The sequence below is a fragment of the Camarhynchus parvulus genome, chromosome 2, assembly GCF_901933205.1.
Source record: "Camarhynchus parvulus chromosome 2, STF_HiC, whole genome shotgun sequence".
NCBI lineage: Eukaryota > Metazoa > Chordata > Aves > Passeriformes > Thraupidae > Camarhynchus > Camarhynchus parvulus.
The window spans coordinates 150958454-150975721 of NC_044572.1; the positions used below are offsets into that span (position 1 = coordinate 150958454).

Consider the following 17268-nt stretch of genomic DNA (forward strand, 5'->3'; position numbering starts at 1 on the left):
CAGGCGGGCGCTTCTGTATCTGCCTTTCCATTGGCTTATTTCGCTGTCAATCACGAATCCCAGCCTTCCCATTGGCTGGCGCTTGGCGGGAGCGGGACGTTCGCTCTGAGGCGGCTCTGGGTTCCCCCGGAGCCTCCCTCGGTCCCCGACCCCAAATCTCGATCCCGACCCCAAATCCCGACCCCAAATCCCGACCCCAGTCCCCATCCCGCGGCCATGGAGCGGCAGCAGGAGCTGAAGGTGCTGCTGAAGCGCTGGGAAGCAGAATTCCTGCGGGAGCGGCTCCGCAAACCCAGCCAGGTGCTGCTGAGGGAAATCGTGAGGGGAAAATTCCTGAGGGGAAAATTCCTGAGGGGAACCCCGGGATTGGGGGGCGGAGGGTTTGGGGTGACCTTGGGGTGGTTTTGGGGTCCTTGGGGTGATTTAGGGGGTTCCTGAGAGGGGGATTTTGATTTATGGGATTTTGGGGGTGTCTGGGGGGATTTGGGGGGCTCAGAACAGGGAGAGCTTCAAGGGGGGGCGGTCCTTGGAGGGGTTTTGGGTTTTTTTTTATTCCATGAATTTTTCCATTCAAAAAAACAACTTTTCCATGGGATTTCCCATCCTAAAATTCTTCCGACCCCAAATTTTCCTGCCAAAAAAGCCCCAAATTCTAAATAGAAACCTCAAAATCCTCCCCTAAAACCCCCAAATCCTCCCAAAAAATCCCCAAATTCGCCCCAAGTACACTCCCGAAAATCCAAACCCCAGAAAAACCCCAAGATCCCTAAAAATCCCAAATCCCCAAAAAACCTAAGCCCATAATCCACCCAAAAAATCCCAAATTACCCCCAAATTCACCAAATAAACCCCAAATCCCCCCAAAAAATCCCAAATTCTCCCCAAGAAATCCAAATCCCAAACAAAACCCAAATAAAAAAAAACCCATAACCCCCCACAAATCCCCCCAAAAAACCAAATCCCCAGAAAATCCCCAAAAACCCCCTCAAAAAAACCCCAAATGCCCCCAAAATCCCAAAACTCCCTGAAAAACCTCCAAATCCCCCCAAAAACGCAAAAAATCTCACCCAAAAATCTGAAATACCCAAAAAACCCCAAATCCCCCATAAACCCTCCCAAAAATCCCATTAAAAAAACCCAAATCCCAAAAATCCCAGAAAAATCCCAAATAAATCCCAAAAAAATTCCTCAAATCCTAAAAATCCCAGCCCAGAATCTCATAAGTTCCCAAAAGCTCCCCATCATCCAAAAAATTCCCAAGGAAAACCCCAAATCCTGGAAAAAACCAAATCCCCAAAAACCCAAATCCCCCTCTAAAAAACCCAATTCCAAACAGAACCCCAAAATCCCCCAAAAAAACCCAAAATCCCAAAAAACACCCCAAAATCCCTCAAAATTCCCCCAAAATCCCCAAAAAATCCCCAATAAAAACCCCAAATCCCCCATAAACCCCCAAATTCTCAAAAAACCCCAAATGCCCCCCAAAATCCCAGATGCTCCAAAAAACCCAAAATTCCCCCCAAAAACCCCAAATCCCCCCCAAAAAACAACAAAAAAACCCCAAATCTCAAATACCCCAAAAAACCCCAAATCCCCCCAAAAAACCCCAAATCCCAGAAAAACGCCCCAAATCCCCCCCCAAAAAAAATCCCAAGAATCCCCCCAAAAAACCTAAATTCCAAAAAAACCCCAAATCCCCCAAAACCCAAAACTCCAAAAACCCAAAATTCCCCAAAAAACCCCAAATCCCCCCCAAAACCCCAAAACCCCCAATCCCCCAAAAACCCAATCCCCCAAAACCCCAAATCCCCCCAAAAACAAAATCCCCCAAAAACCCCAAATCCCAAAAACCCCCCAAACCTCCAAATTCCCCAAAACCCCACCCCAAAAACCCCCAAAAACATGAAAACCCAAGAAAATTGCCCCAAAATCCCCCAAAAAACCCCCAAAACCCTCAAAACCTCAAAAAACCTAAAATTCAAAAAAATCCCCCAAAATTCCAACACAAAATCCCCCAAAACCCCAAATCTCCCCCCAAAAACCCCAAATCTCCCCCAAAAACCCCAAATCCACATCAACCCAAATCCCAAAAACCCCAAGTTCAACCCAAAACCCCAAAACCCAAAACCCCAAAACCCCAAAATCCCCCCAAAAAAACCCAAAAATCCCCCAAAAACCCCCAAACCCTTAAATCCCAAAAATAAAAAAACCAAATCTGCCCCCAAAAACCCCAAACTGAAACCCCAAATCTCCCAAAAACCAAAATCTGCCCAAAAAACCCCAAATCCCCAAAAAACCCCAAACCCCCCCAAAAAACCCCAAATCCCCCCAAAAAAACCCCAAAAATAAAAAAACCCCAAATCCAAAGAATCCCCCAAAAACCTAAATTCCAAAACCACCCAAAATACCCCCAAAATCCCCCAAAAACACGAAATCCCCAAAAAAATTCCCCCAAAAACCCCAAAAAACCTCAAATTCCCCCAAAAAGCACCAAAGCCCCAAAAAACACCCCAAAATTCCAACCCCAACCCCCCAAAATCTCCCCAAAACCCCAAATCTCCCCCAAAAACCCCAAATCTCCCCCAAAAAACCCCAAATCCACCTCAACTCCAAATCTCAAAAAAACCCCAAGTTCACCTAAAAACCTCAAATCCCAAAACCCCCAAAAAACCCCAAATCCCCCAAAACCCCAAAGTCCCCCCAAAAATCAAAATCACCCCGCCACGAAACCCCAAATCCAAAAAAACCCCAAAATCCCCAAATCCCCCCAAAACCCCCAAATCCCTCTAAAAATCAAAATCCCCCCAAAAAAGCCCCAAATCCCTTAAATCCCAAAAGTAATAAAAACCCAAATCCCCCCAAAAACCCCAAATCTCCCCCAAGAAACCCCAAATACTCCAAAAAACCCCAAATCCCTCCAAAACCCAACAAATCCCAGAAAAAAGCCCCAAATCCCAAAAAAAACCCCCAAAATCCCACGAATCCCCCAAAAAACCTCAATTCCAAAAAACCCCAAAATTGCCCCAAACCCATGAAATCCCAAGAAAATTTCTCCCAAATCTCCCCAAAAAACCCAAATCCCCCAAAATTCCAACACAAAATCCCCAAAACCCCAAATCTGCCCCTCAAAACCCCAAGTTTACCTAAAAACCCCAAATCCCCCCCAAAACCCCTCCCAAAAAAACCCAAATTCCCAAAAAACCCCAAAATCCCCCCAGAATGAAAATCCCCCCAAAAGCCCCAAATCCCTTAAATCCCAAAAATAAAAAAACCAAAGCTGCCCCCAAAAACCCCAAACTGAAACCCCAAATCTGCCCCCAAAAATCCAAAATCTGCCCCAAAAACCCCAAATCCCTCCAAAAAAACCCCAAATCCCAAAAATTAAAAAACCCAAAATCCAAAGAATCCCCCCAAAAAACCTAAATTTCAAAAACACCCAAAATACCCCCAAAATCCCCCAAAACATGAAATCCCAAAAAAAATCCCCCCAAAAAACCTCAAATTCCCCCAAAAAGCACCAAAGCCCCAAAAAAATCCCCCAAAATTCCAACCCAAAATCCCCAAAATCTCCCAAATCTCCCCCCCAAAACCCCAAATCTCCCCCAAAAACCCCAAAATCTCCCCAAAAAACCCCAAATCTCCCCCAAAAACCCCAAATCCCCCTCAACTCCAAATCTCAAAAAAACCCCAAGTTCACCTAAAATACCCCAAATTCTCCCGAAAACCCCAAATCCCTTAAGTCCCAAAAATGAAAAAAAACCAAATCCCCCCAAAAATCCCAAACTGAAAACCCAAATCTCCCCCAAAAAATCCAAATCTGCCCCAAAATCCCAGAAAAAAGCCCCAAATGTCCCAAATCCCAAAACCACTCCCAAATAAAAAACCACCAAACCGCCCCCAAAAATCCCCAAAAAAATCCCCAAAAAATCCCAGCCCCCAAAAATCCCAAAAACCCCCCAAAACAGAAATAAAAAAATCCAACTGCCCCAAAAACCCCAAATCCCCCCCCAAAATCCCTAAAAAAACCCCAAAAATCCCCCAAAATAGCAAAAAATCCCCAAATCCCCCTCAAAAATCCCCAAAACACCCCAAATCCCCCCAAAAAACCCCCAAAACAAAAATGAAAACACCCAAATCCCCCCCCAAAAACCCCAAATGCCCCCAAAAATTCCCCAAAACCCCAAAAAATCCCCCAAATCCCCCAAAAATCGCCAAAACCCCAAAAACCCCCAAATCCCCCCAAAACCCCAAAACCCCCAAAAACCCCAAAACCCCCAAAAAACCCCCAAAACCCCCAAAAACCCCAAATCCCCCCCAAAAACCCCCAAAACCACAAAAAACCCCCAAATCCCCCCCCAAAATCGCAAAAATCCCCAAATCCCCCAAAATCCCCCAAAAACCCAAATCCCCTAAAACCCCCCAAAACAAAAATAAAAAAACCCAAATCCCCCCAAAACCAAATCGCCCCAAGAATCCCTAAAACCCCAAAATCCCCAAAATCCCCCAAAGCCCAAAAATCCCAAATCCCCCCAAAACCCCCAAATCCCCCAAACCCCCCCCAAACACCCCAACCCCCTCCCCCAAACCCCAAACCCCAAATCCCCCCAAAAACCCCAAAACCCAAAAACCCCAAAAATCCCCCAAAAAACCCCAAAAATCCCCCAAAACCCCCAAAATCCCCCAAAACCCCAAACCCCCAAAAACCCCAAACCCCAAACCCAAATCCCAAAACCCCAAATGCCCCCAAAACCCCCAAAACCCCAAAAATCCCCAAAAAACCTTCCCCAAAATCCCCCCAAAACCCCAAAAAATCCCCAAAACCCCCAAAACCCCCCCCAACCCCCCCACCCAAACCAATCCCCCAAACCCCCAAAAATCCCCAAAAAACCCCAAAACCCCCAAAAATCCCCAAAACCCCAAAAACCCCCAAAACCCCCAAAACAAAATGAAAACCCAACCCCCCAAAAACCCCAAAACCCCCCAAAAACCCCAAAAAATCCCCAAAATCCCCCAAAATAGCAAAAAAATCCCAAAATCCCCCCAAAAAACCCCAAATCCCCCCCAAAAAACCCCCAAACCCCAACACCCCAAAATTCCCCTGGCCCCCAGTTTGGGCCAAATCCCCAGATTTGCTCATTTTTGGGATTTTTTCCCTCCCAGGCCGACATCGAGGAGGCTCCGGCGGAAACGCGCAGTGAGTGCCCCAAAACCGGCAACTTTCACCCCAAAACCGGCGACTTGCACCCCAAAACCTGCACCTGGCACCCCAAAACCGGCACCTTGCACCCCAAAACCGGCACCTGGCACCCCAAAACCGCAACTTTCACCCCAAAACCGGCACCTGGCACCCCAAAATGTGCACATCACCCCAAAATTGGCACCTGGCACCCCAAAATGTGCACATCACCCCAAAACCGCAACTTTCACCCCAAAACCGGCACCTGGCACCCCAAAACCTGTGCCTGGCACCCCAAATTGTGCACATGGTGCCCCAAAACCTGCACCTGGCACCCCAAAATCGGCACCTTTCACCCCAAAATGTGCACCTGGCACCCCAAAACCTGCGACTTGCACCCCAAAACCTGCACCTGGCACCCCAAAACCGGCACCTGGCACCCCAAAACCTGCACCTGGCACCCCAAAATTGGCAACTTTCACCCCAAAACCGGCAACTTTCACCCCAAAACCTGCACCTGGCACCCCAAAATGTGCACCTGGCACCCCAAAATGTGCACCTGGCACCCCAAAATGGGCACATCACCCCAAAACTGCACCTTGCACCCCAAAACCGGCACCTGGCACCCCAAAACCGCAACTTGCACCCCAAAACTGCAACTTTCACCCCAAAACCGGCACCTGGCACCCCAAAACCTGCACCTGGCACCCCAAAATGTGCACATCACGCCAAAATTGGCACCTGGCACCCCAAAACCTGCACATGGCACCCCAAAATGTGCACCTGGCACCCCAAAACCGGCACCTGGCACCCCAAACCTGCACCTGGCACCCCAAAATCGGCACCTTTCACCCCAAAATGGGCACCTTTCACCCCAAAACCTGCGACTTGCACCCCAAAACCTGCACCTTTCGCCCCAAAATGGGCACCTTTCACCCCAAAATCCCCAAATATCCCACATTTACCCAAATTTTCCTAATTTCCCCCCAATTTTCCCTGCAAATTCCCCAAAATTTACCCAAATTCCCCCAAAGTTTTCTCCCAAATTTTCGAAAATTCCACATTTCTCTCCAATTTCCCCCCAGATTCCCAAGTTTTACCCAAATTTTCCCAAATTTCCACCCCAAATTCCCAATTTTTACCAAATTGCTCCCAAAATTCTCATGTTTTCCCCAAATATCTCAAATTTTCTTCCCAAATTCCTCCACAAATTCTCAACAATTCCCAAATTTCCCCCCAAAATCCCAACTTTTTCCCCCAAATTCCCCCTTTTTCCATCCAAATTCCCATTTTTCCCAAAATTCCCAATTTTTTACCCCAAAATTCTCAAAAATTCCCAAATTTTCCCAAAACATCCCCAAATTTTCCCCAAATTTTCCTCAAAAGTCTCAAATTTCACCCAAATATCCGAATTTCCCCCCAAATTGTTCTGAAAACATTCTCCAAAAATCCCAAATTTTCTCCCAAATGTCTCAATTTCTTTCCCCAAATCCCCTGAATTTCCCCCACAATTCTCCAAAATTCTGAAATTTCACCCAAATATCCCAATTTTCCCCCCAATTTTTCCCATATTCCAAATTTCCCTCCAATTTCCCCCAATATCCCCCAAGTTTTCCCAAATTTCCCCCCAAAATCCCCAAATTTGACCCAAATATCCCAACTTTTCCCCCCAAATTCCCATTTTTCCTAAAATTCCCAAATTTTTACCCCAAAATTCTCAAAACTTCCCAATTTCCCCAAAAATCCTCAATTTTCCCCCAAAAAACAAATTTTCCTCTAAATTACCCCAAAATTCCCAATTTTTCCCCAAATTTTCCCCCAAATTTTACCAAATTTCACCCAAAATTCCTGATTTTCCCCAAATTCTCAAATTTTTCTTCAAATTTCCCCCAGAATTCCCAAATTTTCCTCAATTTTCCCCAAATATCCCAATTTTCCCCCCCAAATTCTGAAATTTCACCCAAATATCCCAAAATTCTCAAATTTTTACCCAAATTCTCAAAATTTCCCCAAAATATATCAAATTTTCCCCAAATTTCCCCCAAATATCCGAAAATTTCCCCCAAAATTCCCAATTTTCACCCAAAGATCCCAAATTGTTCCCAAAATTTTCAAAAATTCCCCATTTTCCCCCAAATATCTCAAATTTTCTTCCCAAATTCCCCCAAATTCCCCCAAATATCCACCCAAATTTTCCTAATTTCCCCCCAAATTCTCAAAAATTCCCAATTTGCACCCAAATCCTCAAATTTCCCCCCAAATACCAAATTTTTCCTCAACATTCCCCCCAAATTCCCAATTTTGCCCAATTTTTCCCCCTTTTCCCCCAAATTTTCAAAAATTCCAAATTGCTCTCCAAATTCTCCAAAATTCCCACATTTCCCCAAAATTTCTCAAATTTCCCCCCAAATACCTCAAATTTTTACCAAATTGCTCCCAAAATTCTCAAAAAATCCCAATTTTCCCCCAAATATATCAATTTTTTCCCAATTTTCCCCCAGAATTCTCAAAAATCCCCAAATTTCCCCTGAATTTCCCCCCAATTTTTCCCTATTCCAAATTTTCCTCCAATTCCCCCCAAAAATCCCATTTTTCCCCCAAATTCCCCCATTTTCTTCTGCCCAAAATTCTCATTTTCCTAAAATTCCCAAATTTTCCCCCAAAATTCTCCAAAATTCCCATTTTTTAAAAATTTCCCCCAAAATGAAGCCCAAATTCCCATTTTTCCTTCAAATTCCCCCCAAAATTCCCATTCCAATTTCCAATTTTCCCCCAAATTCCCAATTCTTCTCCAATTTTCCTCCAAAGTTCCCAATTTTCCCCCAAATTCCCCCCCAAATTCCGAATTTCTCTTGAAATTTCCCTCAGAATTTCCAAATTTTCCTCCATTTTCCCCAAAATTCCCCAATTTTTCCAAATTTCCCCAATTTTTTCCCCCAAATCCCTGAATTTTCCCAATTTTCCCTCAAAATTACCCCCAAATCCCTAATTTTCCCCATATTTTCCCCAAAACTACCAAAATTTCCTCCAAATTCCCCAAAATTCCTCCATTTTCCCCTTTCCCCAGCCCATTTTTCCTCCAATTCCCCAATTTACCCCCAAATTCCCAGGTTTCCTCAAGTCTTTCCCAAAATCCCCTTTTTTTCAACGAAAATTCCCAAATTTACCCCAAAATCCTCAAGTTTTACCCAAATATTCCCATTTTCCCCCAAATTTTCCCTGAAATTCCCCCAAAATTCCCCTTTTCCCTCCCAAAATCTCATTTTTTCCTCCAATTCCCCAAATTTGTCCCCACAATTTTCCTCCACATTTCCCTCCTTTTTTACCCCCAAATTTTCAAATTTTAACTCAATATCCCCACATTTTCCCCAAAAACCTCAAAAGTTCCCATTTTTTCTCCAATTTCCCTCCAAATTCTCCATTTTTCCACAAAAATCCCAAACTTCTACTCCAAAATGTCCAAATTTCCCCAAATTAGCCACAAAATTCTCCAAAATTCCCAATTCCCCAAGTTATAAAATTTTCTTTAAAATTACCCCAAAATGACTACATTTTCCTTTTTTCCCCCAAATCCCTTTTTTTCCCTAAAATTCCCCAATTTTCCCCAAAATTTCCATTTTTTAACAACAATTTCGATTTCTCTGCTCCCCCCAGGGCTGTACCGCGAGTACCGGGCGCTGAAACGGCGCGGGCAATCCTCACCGAGCTCTGCACAAAGCGCACAGGAGGAGCAGGTGCTGCCACCCCAAAAACCCCAAAAAACCCCAAAAAACCCAAAAAACCCCAAAAACCTCCAAAACCCCAAAGAGATGCCACCCCAAAAAACCCAAAAAAAAACCCCAAAAAAGGAGGCAGCAGGTGCCCCAAAACCCCAAAACAATCCCCAAAACCCCCAAAAACAGGTGCAGCCACCCCAAAAACCCCAAAACAATCCCAAAAATCCCCAAAAAACCTCCAAAAAACCCCAAAGGAGGAGCAGGTGCTGCCACCCCAAAAACCCCAAAACAATCCCAAAAAACCCCCCCAAAAAACCCCAAAGGAGGAGCAGGTGCTGCCACCCCAAAAACCCCAAAACAATCCCAAAAATCCCAAAAAAACCTCCACAAAACCCCAAAGGAGGAGCAGGTGCTGGGACCCCAAAAACCCCAAAACAATCCCAAAAAATCCCAAAAAAAACCCCACAGGAGGAGCAGGTGCTGCCACCCCAAAAACCCCAAAAAATCCCAAAAAAAACCCCACAAAAAAACCCCAAAACCAAAAACCAGGAGCAGGTGCTGCAACCCCAAAACCCCAAAAACCCCCAAAAACCTCCACAAAAACCCACAGGAGGAGAAGGTGGTGCTGCCACCCCAAAAAAAACCCCAAAAATCCCAAAAACCCCAAAAAACCCAAAAAACCCCAAGGAGCAGGTGCTGCCACCCCAAAAAACCCCAAAACAATCCCAAAAATCCAAAAACCCCCAAAACCCCAAAGGAGGAGCAGGTGCTGCCCAAAACCCCAAAAAAACCCCAAAAACCCAAAACCCCAACCAAAACCCCACAAGGAGAGGTGCTGACCACCCCAAAAACCCCAAAAAATCCCCAAAATCCCAAAAAAACCAAAAACCCCAAAGGAGGAGCAGGTGCTGCCACCCCAAAAACCCCAAAAAATCCCAAAAAAAACCCCAAAAAAACCCCAAAGGAGGAGCAGGTGCTGCCACCCCAAAAACCCCCAAAAAACCCCAAAAAACCCAAAAAAACCCCAAAGGAGGAGCAGGTGCTGCACCCCAAAAACCCAAAACAACCCAAAAACCCAAAAATCCCAAAAACCAAAACCCAAAGGAGGAGCAGGTGGTGGAACCCCAAAACAAAAAATCCCAAAAAACCAAAAAACCCAAAAACCCCCAAAGGAGGAGCAGGTGTGACCCCAAAAACCCCAAATAAACCAAAAACCAAAAACCCAAGGAGGAGCAGGGCGAACAACCAAAAAAAGCCCACAAAAACCCAAAAACCAAAGGAGACAGTGTCAAAAACAAAAACCCAAAAAAACCCCAAAGGAAACAAAGAGCAGGTGCTGGCCCAAAACCCCCAAAAACCCCAAAACCCCCAAAAACCCAAAACAAAAACCCAAAACCCCAAAAACCCAAAAGGAGAAGCAGGTGCTCGCAAACCCCAAAAAAAACCCCAAAAAACCCCCAAAAAAAGAAAAAACCCCAAAACCCCCAAAAATCCAAAACAAAACTCCCAAATAAACCCCAAAGGAGGAGCAGGTGCTGCCACCCCAAAAACCCCCAAAAAAAACCCAAAAAAAAACCCAAAAAAAAACCCCAAAGGAGGAGCAGGTGCTGCAACCCCAAAAGCCCCAAAGGAGGAGCAGGTCCTGAAACCAAAAAATTAAAAAAACCCCAAAATCCCCAAATGAAAACCCCAAAAACCCCAAAGGAGGAGCAGGTGCTGGAACCCAAAAAACCCCAAAAAACCCCAAAACACCCCACAGGAGGAGCAGGTGCTGCAAAACCCCAAAAAACCCCAAAAAAAAAACGCCAAAAACCCAAAACCTCAAAAAAACCCCCAAAAGCAAATAGCAGGTGCCTGAACCCCAAAACCCCAAAAAAACCCCAAAAAACCCCAAAAACCCCAAAAACCCAAAAAACCCAAAGCAAAGGGGAGCAGGTGCTGGCCCAAAACCCCAAAAACCCCAAAACCCCAAAGGAGGAGCAGGTGGTGGAACCCCAAAACCACCCCAAAAATCCTATAAAAACCCCAAAAGCCCCAAAGGAGGAGCAGGGCCTGAAACCAAGAAAACCCAAAAAACCCCAAAAAACCAAAAAATCCCAAATGAAAACCCCAAAACCCCAAATGAGGAGCAGGTGCTGGACCCAAAACCCCAAAAATCCAAAAAGAAAACACCAAAAAACCCAAAACCCCAAATGAGGAGCAGGTGCTGGACCCAAAACCCCAAAAATCCTAAAAGAAAAAAAGGCAAAAATCCCAAAACCTCAAATGAGGAGCAGGGCCTGAAACCCCAAAAATCCCAAAAAAAAACCCCAAATGAGGAGCAGCTCCTAAAACCCAAAACCCCAAAGAAACCCCAAAAAGCCCCAAATGAGGAGCAGGCCCTGAACCCAAAAATATCCCAAAAAAATCCCAAAAAACCAAAAAATCCCAAATGAAAACCCCAAATGAGGAGCAGGTACTGGACCCAAAACCCCAAAGAAACCCCAAAAAGCCCTAAAAGGCCAGCAGGTCCTGGAACCTCCAGAATCCCAAAAAATCCCCAAAAATCCCAAATGAGGAGCAGGCCCTGAACCCCAAAACCCCAAAAAAACCCCAAAAATCCCCCAAAAATCCTATAAAAACCCCAAAGCCCCAAATGAGGAGCAGGTACTGGTCCCAAAGCCCCCAAAATCCTAAAAGAAAACACCAAAAAACCCCAAAACCCCAAATGAGGAGCAGCTCCTAAAACCCCAAACCCCAAAGAAACCCCAAAAAGCCCCAAGTGACCAGCAGGTCCTGAAATCCCAAAAATATCCCAAAAAAATCCCAAAAAACCAAAAAATCCCAAATGAAAACCCCAAAACCCCAAATGAGGAGCAGGGCCTGGAACCCAAAACCCCAAAAACTCCAAAAGCCCCCAAAAATCCCAAACCCAGAAACCCAAAGAATCCCCAAAAACCCCCCAAAACCTCCCAAAATTCCAAATCCAAAGTGCCCCAAATCCCAAAAAATCCCCCAAATCCCTGGGGGGTTTGTGGGGTTTTTTTGGGGTTTTTTTGGGGTTCAGCACCTGCTCCTCGTTTGGGGATTTTTGATGGGGTTTTGGAGTTGGGGTGTTTTGGTAGGGTGTTTGGGGATTTGGGTTTGGGGGATTTTTGGGAGGCTTTTCCCGAATTGGATTGGGTTTGGGGATTTGGTTTTTGGGAATCTTTGGGTTCTGGTGATTTGGGGAATTTTGATTTTCCCTTTTGTGGATTTGGGGGATTTTTTAGGGGATTTTTGAGGAATTTTGGGGGATTTTTTTGGAATTTTGATGATTTTGGAATGGGAATTTTTGGGATTTGGGAGATGTTGGGGGGGATTTTGTGGGATTTTGGATCGGGAATTTCTGGAACATTTGGGGGATTTTGGGGGGGATTTTGGGTTTTTTTGGGATTCTGGGCTGGGATTTGGGGGATTTTTGGGGGAGATTTTCTGGGATTTGGAATTGGGAATTTTGGGGATCTTTGGGGGATTTTTGGGGATTTTTTGGGAGATTTTTTGGGATTTCTGGGCTGGGATTTGGGGAATTTTTGGGATTTTGGGCTGGGATTTTTTGGGGATTTGGGGCTGGGATTTTGTGGATTTGGGGGATTTTTTAGGGGATGTTTGAGGATTTTTTGGGATTTTGGGCTGGGATTTATCTTGGGATTTCTTTGGGGTTTAGGGCTGGATTTTTGGGGGATTTTCTGGCATTTTGGGATGGGAATTTTGGGGATTTAGAATCGGGAATTTTTGGGGGTTTGGGGATTTTTGGGAACTTCTGGGATTTGGGATTGGGAATTTTTGGGGGATTTTTTGGGCAATTTTTGGGATTCTGGGCTTGGGGATTTGGGGAATTTTTGGGATTTTGGGCCGGGATTTTTTACGGATTTGGGGGATTTGGGGCTGGGATTTTGTGGATTTGGGGGATTTTTTAGGGGATTTTGGAGGATTTTTTGGGATTTGGGGTTTGGATTTTCTTGGGATTTTTTTGGGATTTTGGGATGGGAATTTTGGGGATTTGGGGAATGTTGGGGGATTTAGGATCGGGAATTTTGGGGGTTTTGGGATTTGGGTTTATTGGGAACTTCTGGGATTTGGGATTGGGAATTTTTGGGATTCTGGGCTGGGATTTGGGGAATTTTTTGGGATTTGGGGGGAATTTTGATGATTTTGGAATGGGAATTTTTGGGATTTGGGGATTTTTGGGGGGATTTTCTGGGATTTGGAATTGGGAATTTTTGGGATTTTTGGGATTTTTTGGGGGATTTTTCGGGAGATTTTTTTGGGATTTTGGGCTGGGATTTTTTGGGATTTGAGAGGGTTTTTTTGGGATTTTTGGGAACTTCTGGGATTTGGGATTGGGAATTTTTGGGGGGATTTTTTGGGGAATTTTTGGGATTCTGGGCTTGGGGATTTGGGGATTTTTTGGGATTTTGGGCCAAGATTTTTTTGGGATTTGGGGGATTTGGGGCTGGGATTTTGTGGATTTGGGGGATTTTTTAGGGGATTTTGGAGGATTTTTTGGGATTTGGGGTTTGGATTTTCTTGGGATTTTTTTGGGATGGGAATTTTGGGGATTTGGGGAATGTTGGGGGATTTAGGATCGGGAATTTTGGGGGTTTTGGGATTTGGGTTTTTGGGAACTTCTGGGATTTGGGATTGGGAATTTTTGGGGGGAATTTTTGGGATTCTGGGCTGGGATTTGGGGATTTTTTGGGATTTTGGGCTGGGATTTTTTAGGGATTTGGGGGATTTGGGGCTGGGATTTTGTGGATTTGGGGGGATTTTTGGGATCTTGGGCTGGAATTTTCTTGGGATTTTTGGGGGTTTAGGGCTGGATTTTTTGGGGGGATTTCCTGGGATTTTGAATTGGGATTTTTTTGGATTTTTGGGGGATTTTTCCAGAGATTTTTTTGGGATTCTGGGCTGGGATTTGGGGGATTTATTTGGGGATTTTGAGGCTGGGATTTTTTGGGATTTGAGAGGTTTTATTTGAGGATTTTTGGGAACTTCTGGCATTTTGGATTGGGAATTTTTGGGGGGAATTTATGGGATTCTGGGTGGGGATTTGGGGCAGGGATTTTTGGGGGGATTTTGGGGGATTTGTGGCAGGGATTTTTTGGGATTTGTTGGATGTTTTGGGGGGGAATTTCTTTGGATTTTCTGAGGTTTTGAGCTGGAATTTTAGGGGTTTTTTGTGATTTTGAGCTGGGATTTTGGGGGTTTTTTTTTTGTGATTTTGAGCTGGGATTTTGGGGTTTTCTTTGTGATTTTGAGCTGGGATTTTGGATTTTTTGGGGGACTTTGTCCTTTCTTTTGCGCAGATTTGTTGGATTTGGGATTTTTTCCCCTTTCAGGAGGAAGATTTGGGGTTTTGGGGCTCCCACCTGAACCGAGGGCGCGGCGGCGCCGGGAGGAGCCGGGCCCCGGAGCGCCGGGCGGGAATCGCCCAGGTTTATGGGCTGAGGCTCAAATCCAACCTGGCAGCAGCCGGCAAGGTCAGGAACCGCAAACGGGATCGGCCGGCGGCATTTGGGATCCCCAAAATCACAGAATCCCCAAAAAATTGGGATTCCCGAAAATTGGAGACCCCAAAATGCAGAGAATCCTGGAATCTGGGGAACCCTTAGGGCAGAAATGGGAGAATCCCAAAATTTGGGGTTCCTGAAAATTTGAGACCCCAAAATGCAGAGAATCCTGAAATTTGGGGAAAAATGGGAGAATCCCAAAATTTGGGGCTCCTGAAAAGTTGAGACCCCAAAATTCAGAGAGTCCTAAAATTCAGGAGCCCTTAGAATGGAAAAGAAAAAAAAACCCAAAATTGGAGAATCCCAAAAATCAGAGAATCCAAAAATTGGGGAATCCCAAAAATTGGAGACCCCAAAATGCAGAGAATCCTGGAATTTGGGGAACCCTTAGAGCAGAAATGGGAGAATCCCAAAATTTGGGGCTCCTGAAAAGTTGAGACCCTAAAATTCAGAGAGTCCTAAAATTCAGGAGCCCTTAGAATGGAAAAGGAAAAAAAAAAAAAACCAAAATTGGAGAATCCCAAAAATCAGAGAATCCAAAAGTTGGAGAATTCCAAAAATTGGAGACCCCAAAATCCAGAGAATCCTGGAATTTGGGGAACCCTTAGGGCAGAAATGGGAGAATCCAAAATTTGGGATCCCCAAAAATTAAAGACAAAATTAAAAAAGCTGGAGACCCCAAAAACCAGAGACCCCAAAATTCAGAGAATCTCAAAATTTGGGATCCCCAAAATTGGAGACTTTCCCAAAATTAGGAACCCCCAAGAATGAGAGAATCCCAAAATTTGTCAGCCCTGAAAATTGGAGACCCCAAAAATTAAAGAATCCCAAAATAGGAGAATCCCAAAAATTTGAGAATCTCAACATTTGGGATTCCGCCAAAATTAAAATGAAAATTGGAGAATCCTAAAATTTGGGAACCCCAAAAGTTGGAGGATCCCAAAATTTGGGACCCCTAAAAATTTGAGACCTCAAAATCAGACATCCCAAAGTTGGAGAATCCCAAAATTTGGGATCCCCTAAAATTAAAGACACTAAAAATTGGAGACCCCAAAAACCAGAGACCCAAACATTTGGGATCCCAAAATTGGAGAAGCCAAAATTCAGAAAATCCCCAAATTTGGGATCTCAAAAATCAGAGACCCCAAAAGTTGGAGAATCCCAAAATTTGCAAATACTAAAAATCAGCGACCCCAAAACTGGAGAATGCCAAAATTTGGGATTCCCCACAAATCTGGGACCCCAAAATTGGAGAATCCAAAAATTCAGAAAGTCCCAAAATTTGGGACACCTTAAAATTGAAGACCCCAAAAAAAGAAACCCCAAAAGCTGAAGAATCCCAAAAATTTGGGAGGTCTAAAAATCAGAGACCTCAAAGGTTGAAAATGCCAAAATTTGGGGTTCCTGAAAAGTTGAGACCCCAAAATTCAGAGAATCCCAAAATTAATAATAAAGAATCCTAAAATTTGGGAACCCCAAAAATGAGAGTCCCCAAAAGTTGGAGGATCCCAAAATTTGGGACCCCTAAAAATTTGAGACCTCAAAATCAGACATCCCAAAGTTGGAGAATCCCAAAATTTGGGATCCCCTAAAATTAAAGACACTAAAAATTGGAGACCCCAAAAAGCAGAGACCCAAACATTTGGGATCCCAAGAATTGGAGAAGCCAAAATTCAGAAAATCCCCAAATTCAGGACCCCCAAAAATTTGGGATCCCAAAATCAGAGACCCCAAAAGTTGAAGAATCCCAAAATCAGAAATCCCAAAATTTGGAGATCCCAAAATGGGAGAATCCCAAAATCAGAGAACCCCAAAAATTGGAAAATCCCCAAACCAGGAAACCCCAAATTTGGATTTCCCCAAATCCTCGTTCAATTTCGGATTTGAAATTCCAGAGTAGAAAAAATTTGGGATTTTTCTCTCTCTTTTTCCTCCAGGAGCCTCCTCTGACCCCAAATCCCCGGAAAACCCCGAAACCTCCCAGATCCCGTAAAACCCCAGAGCTGGGAGCTGAAATTCCAGCAGAAAATCCCAAAAATTCCCCAAAATCCCAAAAGTTCCCAGAGGTTTCCCTTCCTCTCTCATTAGGAAAAAATCCCCAAAAATTCCCAGGAATTCCCAGAGCTGGGAGCTGAAATTCCAGCAGAAAATCCCAAAAATTCCCAAAAATCCCAAGAATTCCCAGAGCTTTTCCTTCCTCCCTTCCTGGGAAAAAATCCCAAAAAATCCCCAAAATTCCCAGAGTTTTCCCTACCAACTTCACTGGGAAAAATCCCCCAAATTCCCAGGAATTCCCAGAGCTGGGAGCTGAAATTCCAGCAGAAAATCCCAAAAATTCCCAAAAATTCCCAGAGCTTTTCCTTCCAACCTCACTGGGAAAAAATCCCCAAAATTCCCAAAAACTCCCAGAGCTGGGAGCTGAAATTCCAGCAGAAAATCCCAAAAATTCCCAAGAATTCCCAGAACTTTCCCTTCCTCCCTCCCTGAAAAAAAATCCCCAAAATTCCCCAGAATTCCCAGACCAAAATCCCAATTTTTTCCCCATTCCTGGAAAATTCCAGCGTCTCCAACGGAGCGTGGCCCAAACCTTGGCATCTCTGGACCCCGCCTGGATCCAGAGGTGCGAGGAATCCCAAAAAACCTGGGAATTTTCGGGACCTGCGGCGGAAGTTTTGGGGAATGTGGGGAGGAAAAGGCCCCGGGACGGGGATGGAGACGTCGAGGCTCCGGCCAAGGTGGGCAGAGAATCCAAACCCGGAATTCCTGAGCTGAGGGAAAACCCAGAAAAGGAGAAGGAAAAAGAAAAAGAAGAAGGAAAAATTCCCAAACGGATCCGGAGAATTCC

The 17268-nt window shown here is 44.7% G+C and overlaps 1 protein-coding gene across 1 annotated transcript in view; it reads left to right on the plus strand.

The window, feature by feature from the left end:
- Positions 1 to 216: 216 nt before the first annotated feature.
- RECQL4 (RecQ like helicase 4) overlaps positions 217 to 17268 on the plus strand; it is a 101295-nt gene continuing 84243 nt past the window's right edge. The window contains 3 exon segments of the mRNA XM_030964784.1: positions 217 to 300; positions 5161 to 5194; positions 16887 to 17267. Coding sequence (XP_030820644.1) covers positions 217 to 300; positions 5161 to 5194; positions 16887 to 17267 — 499 coding nt within the window.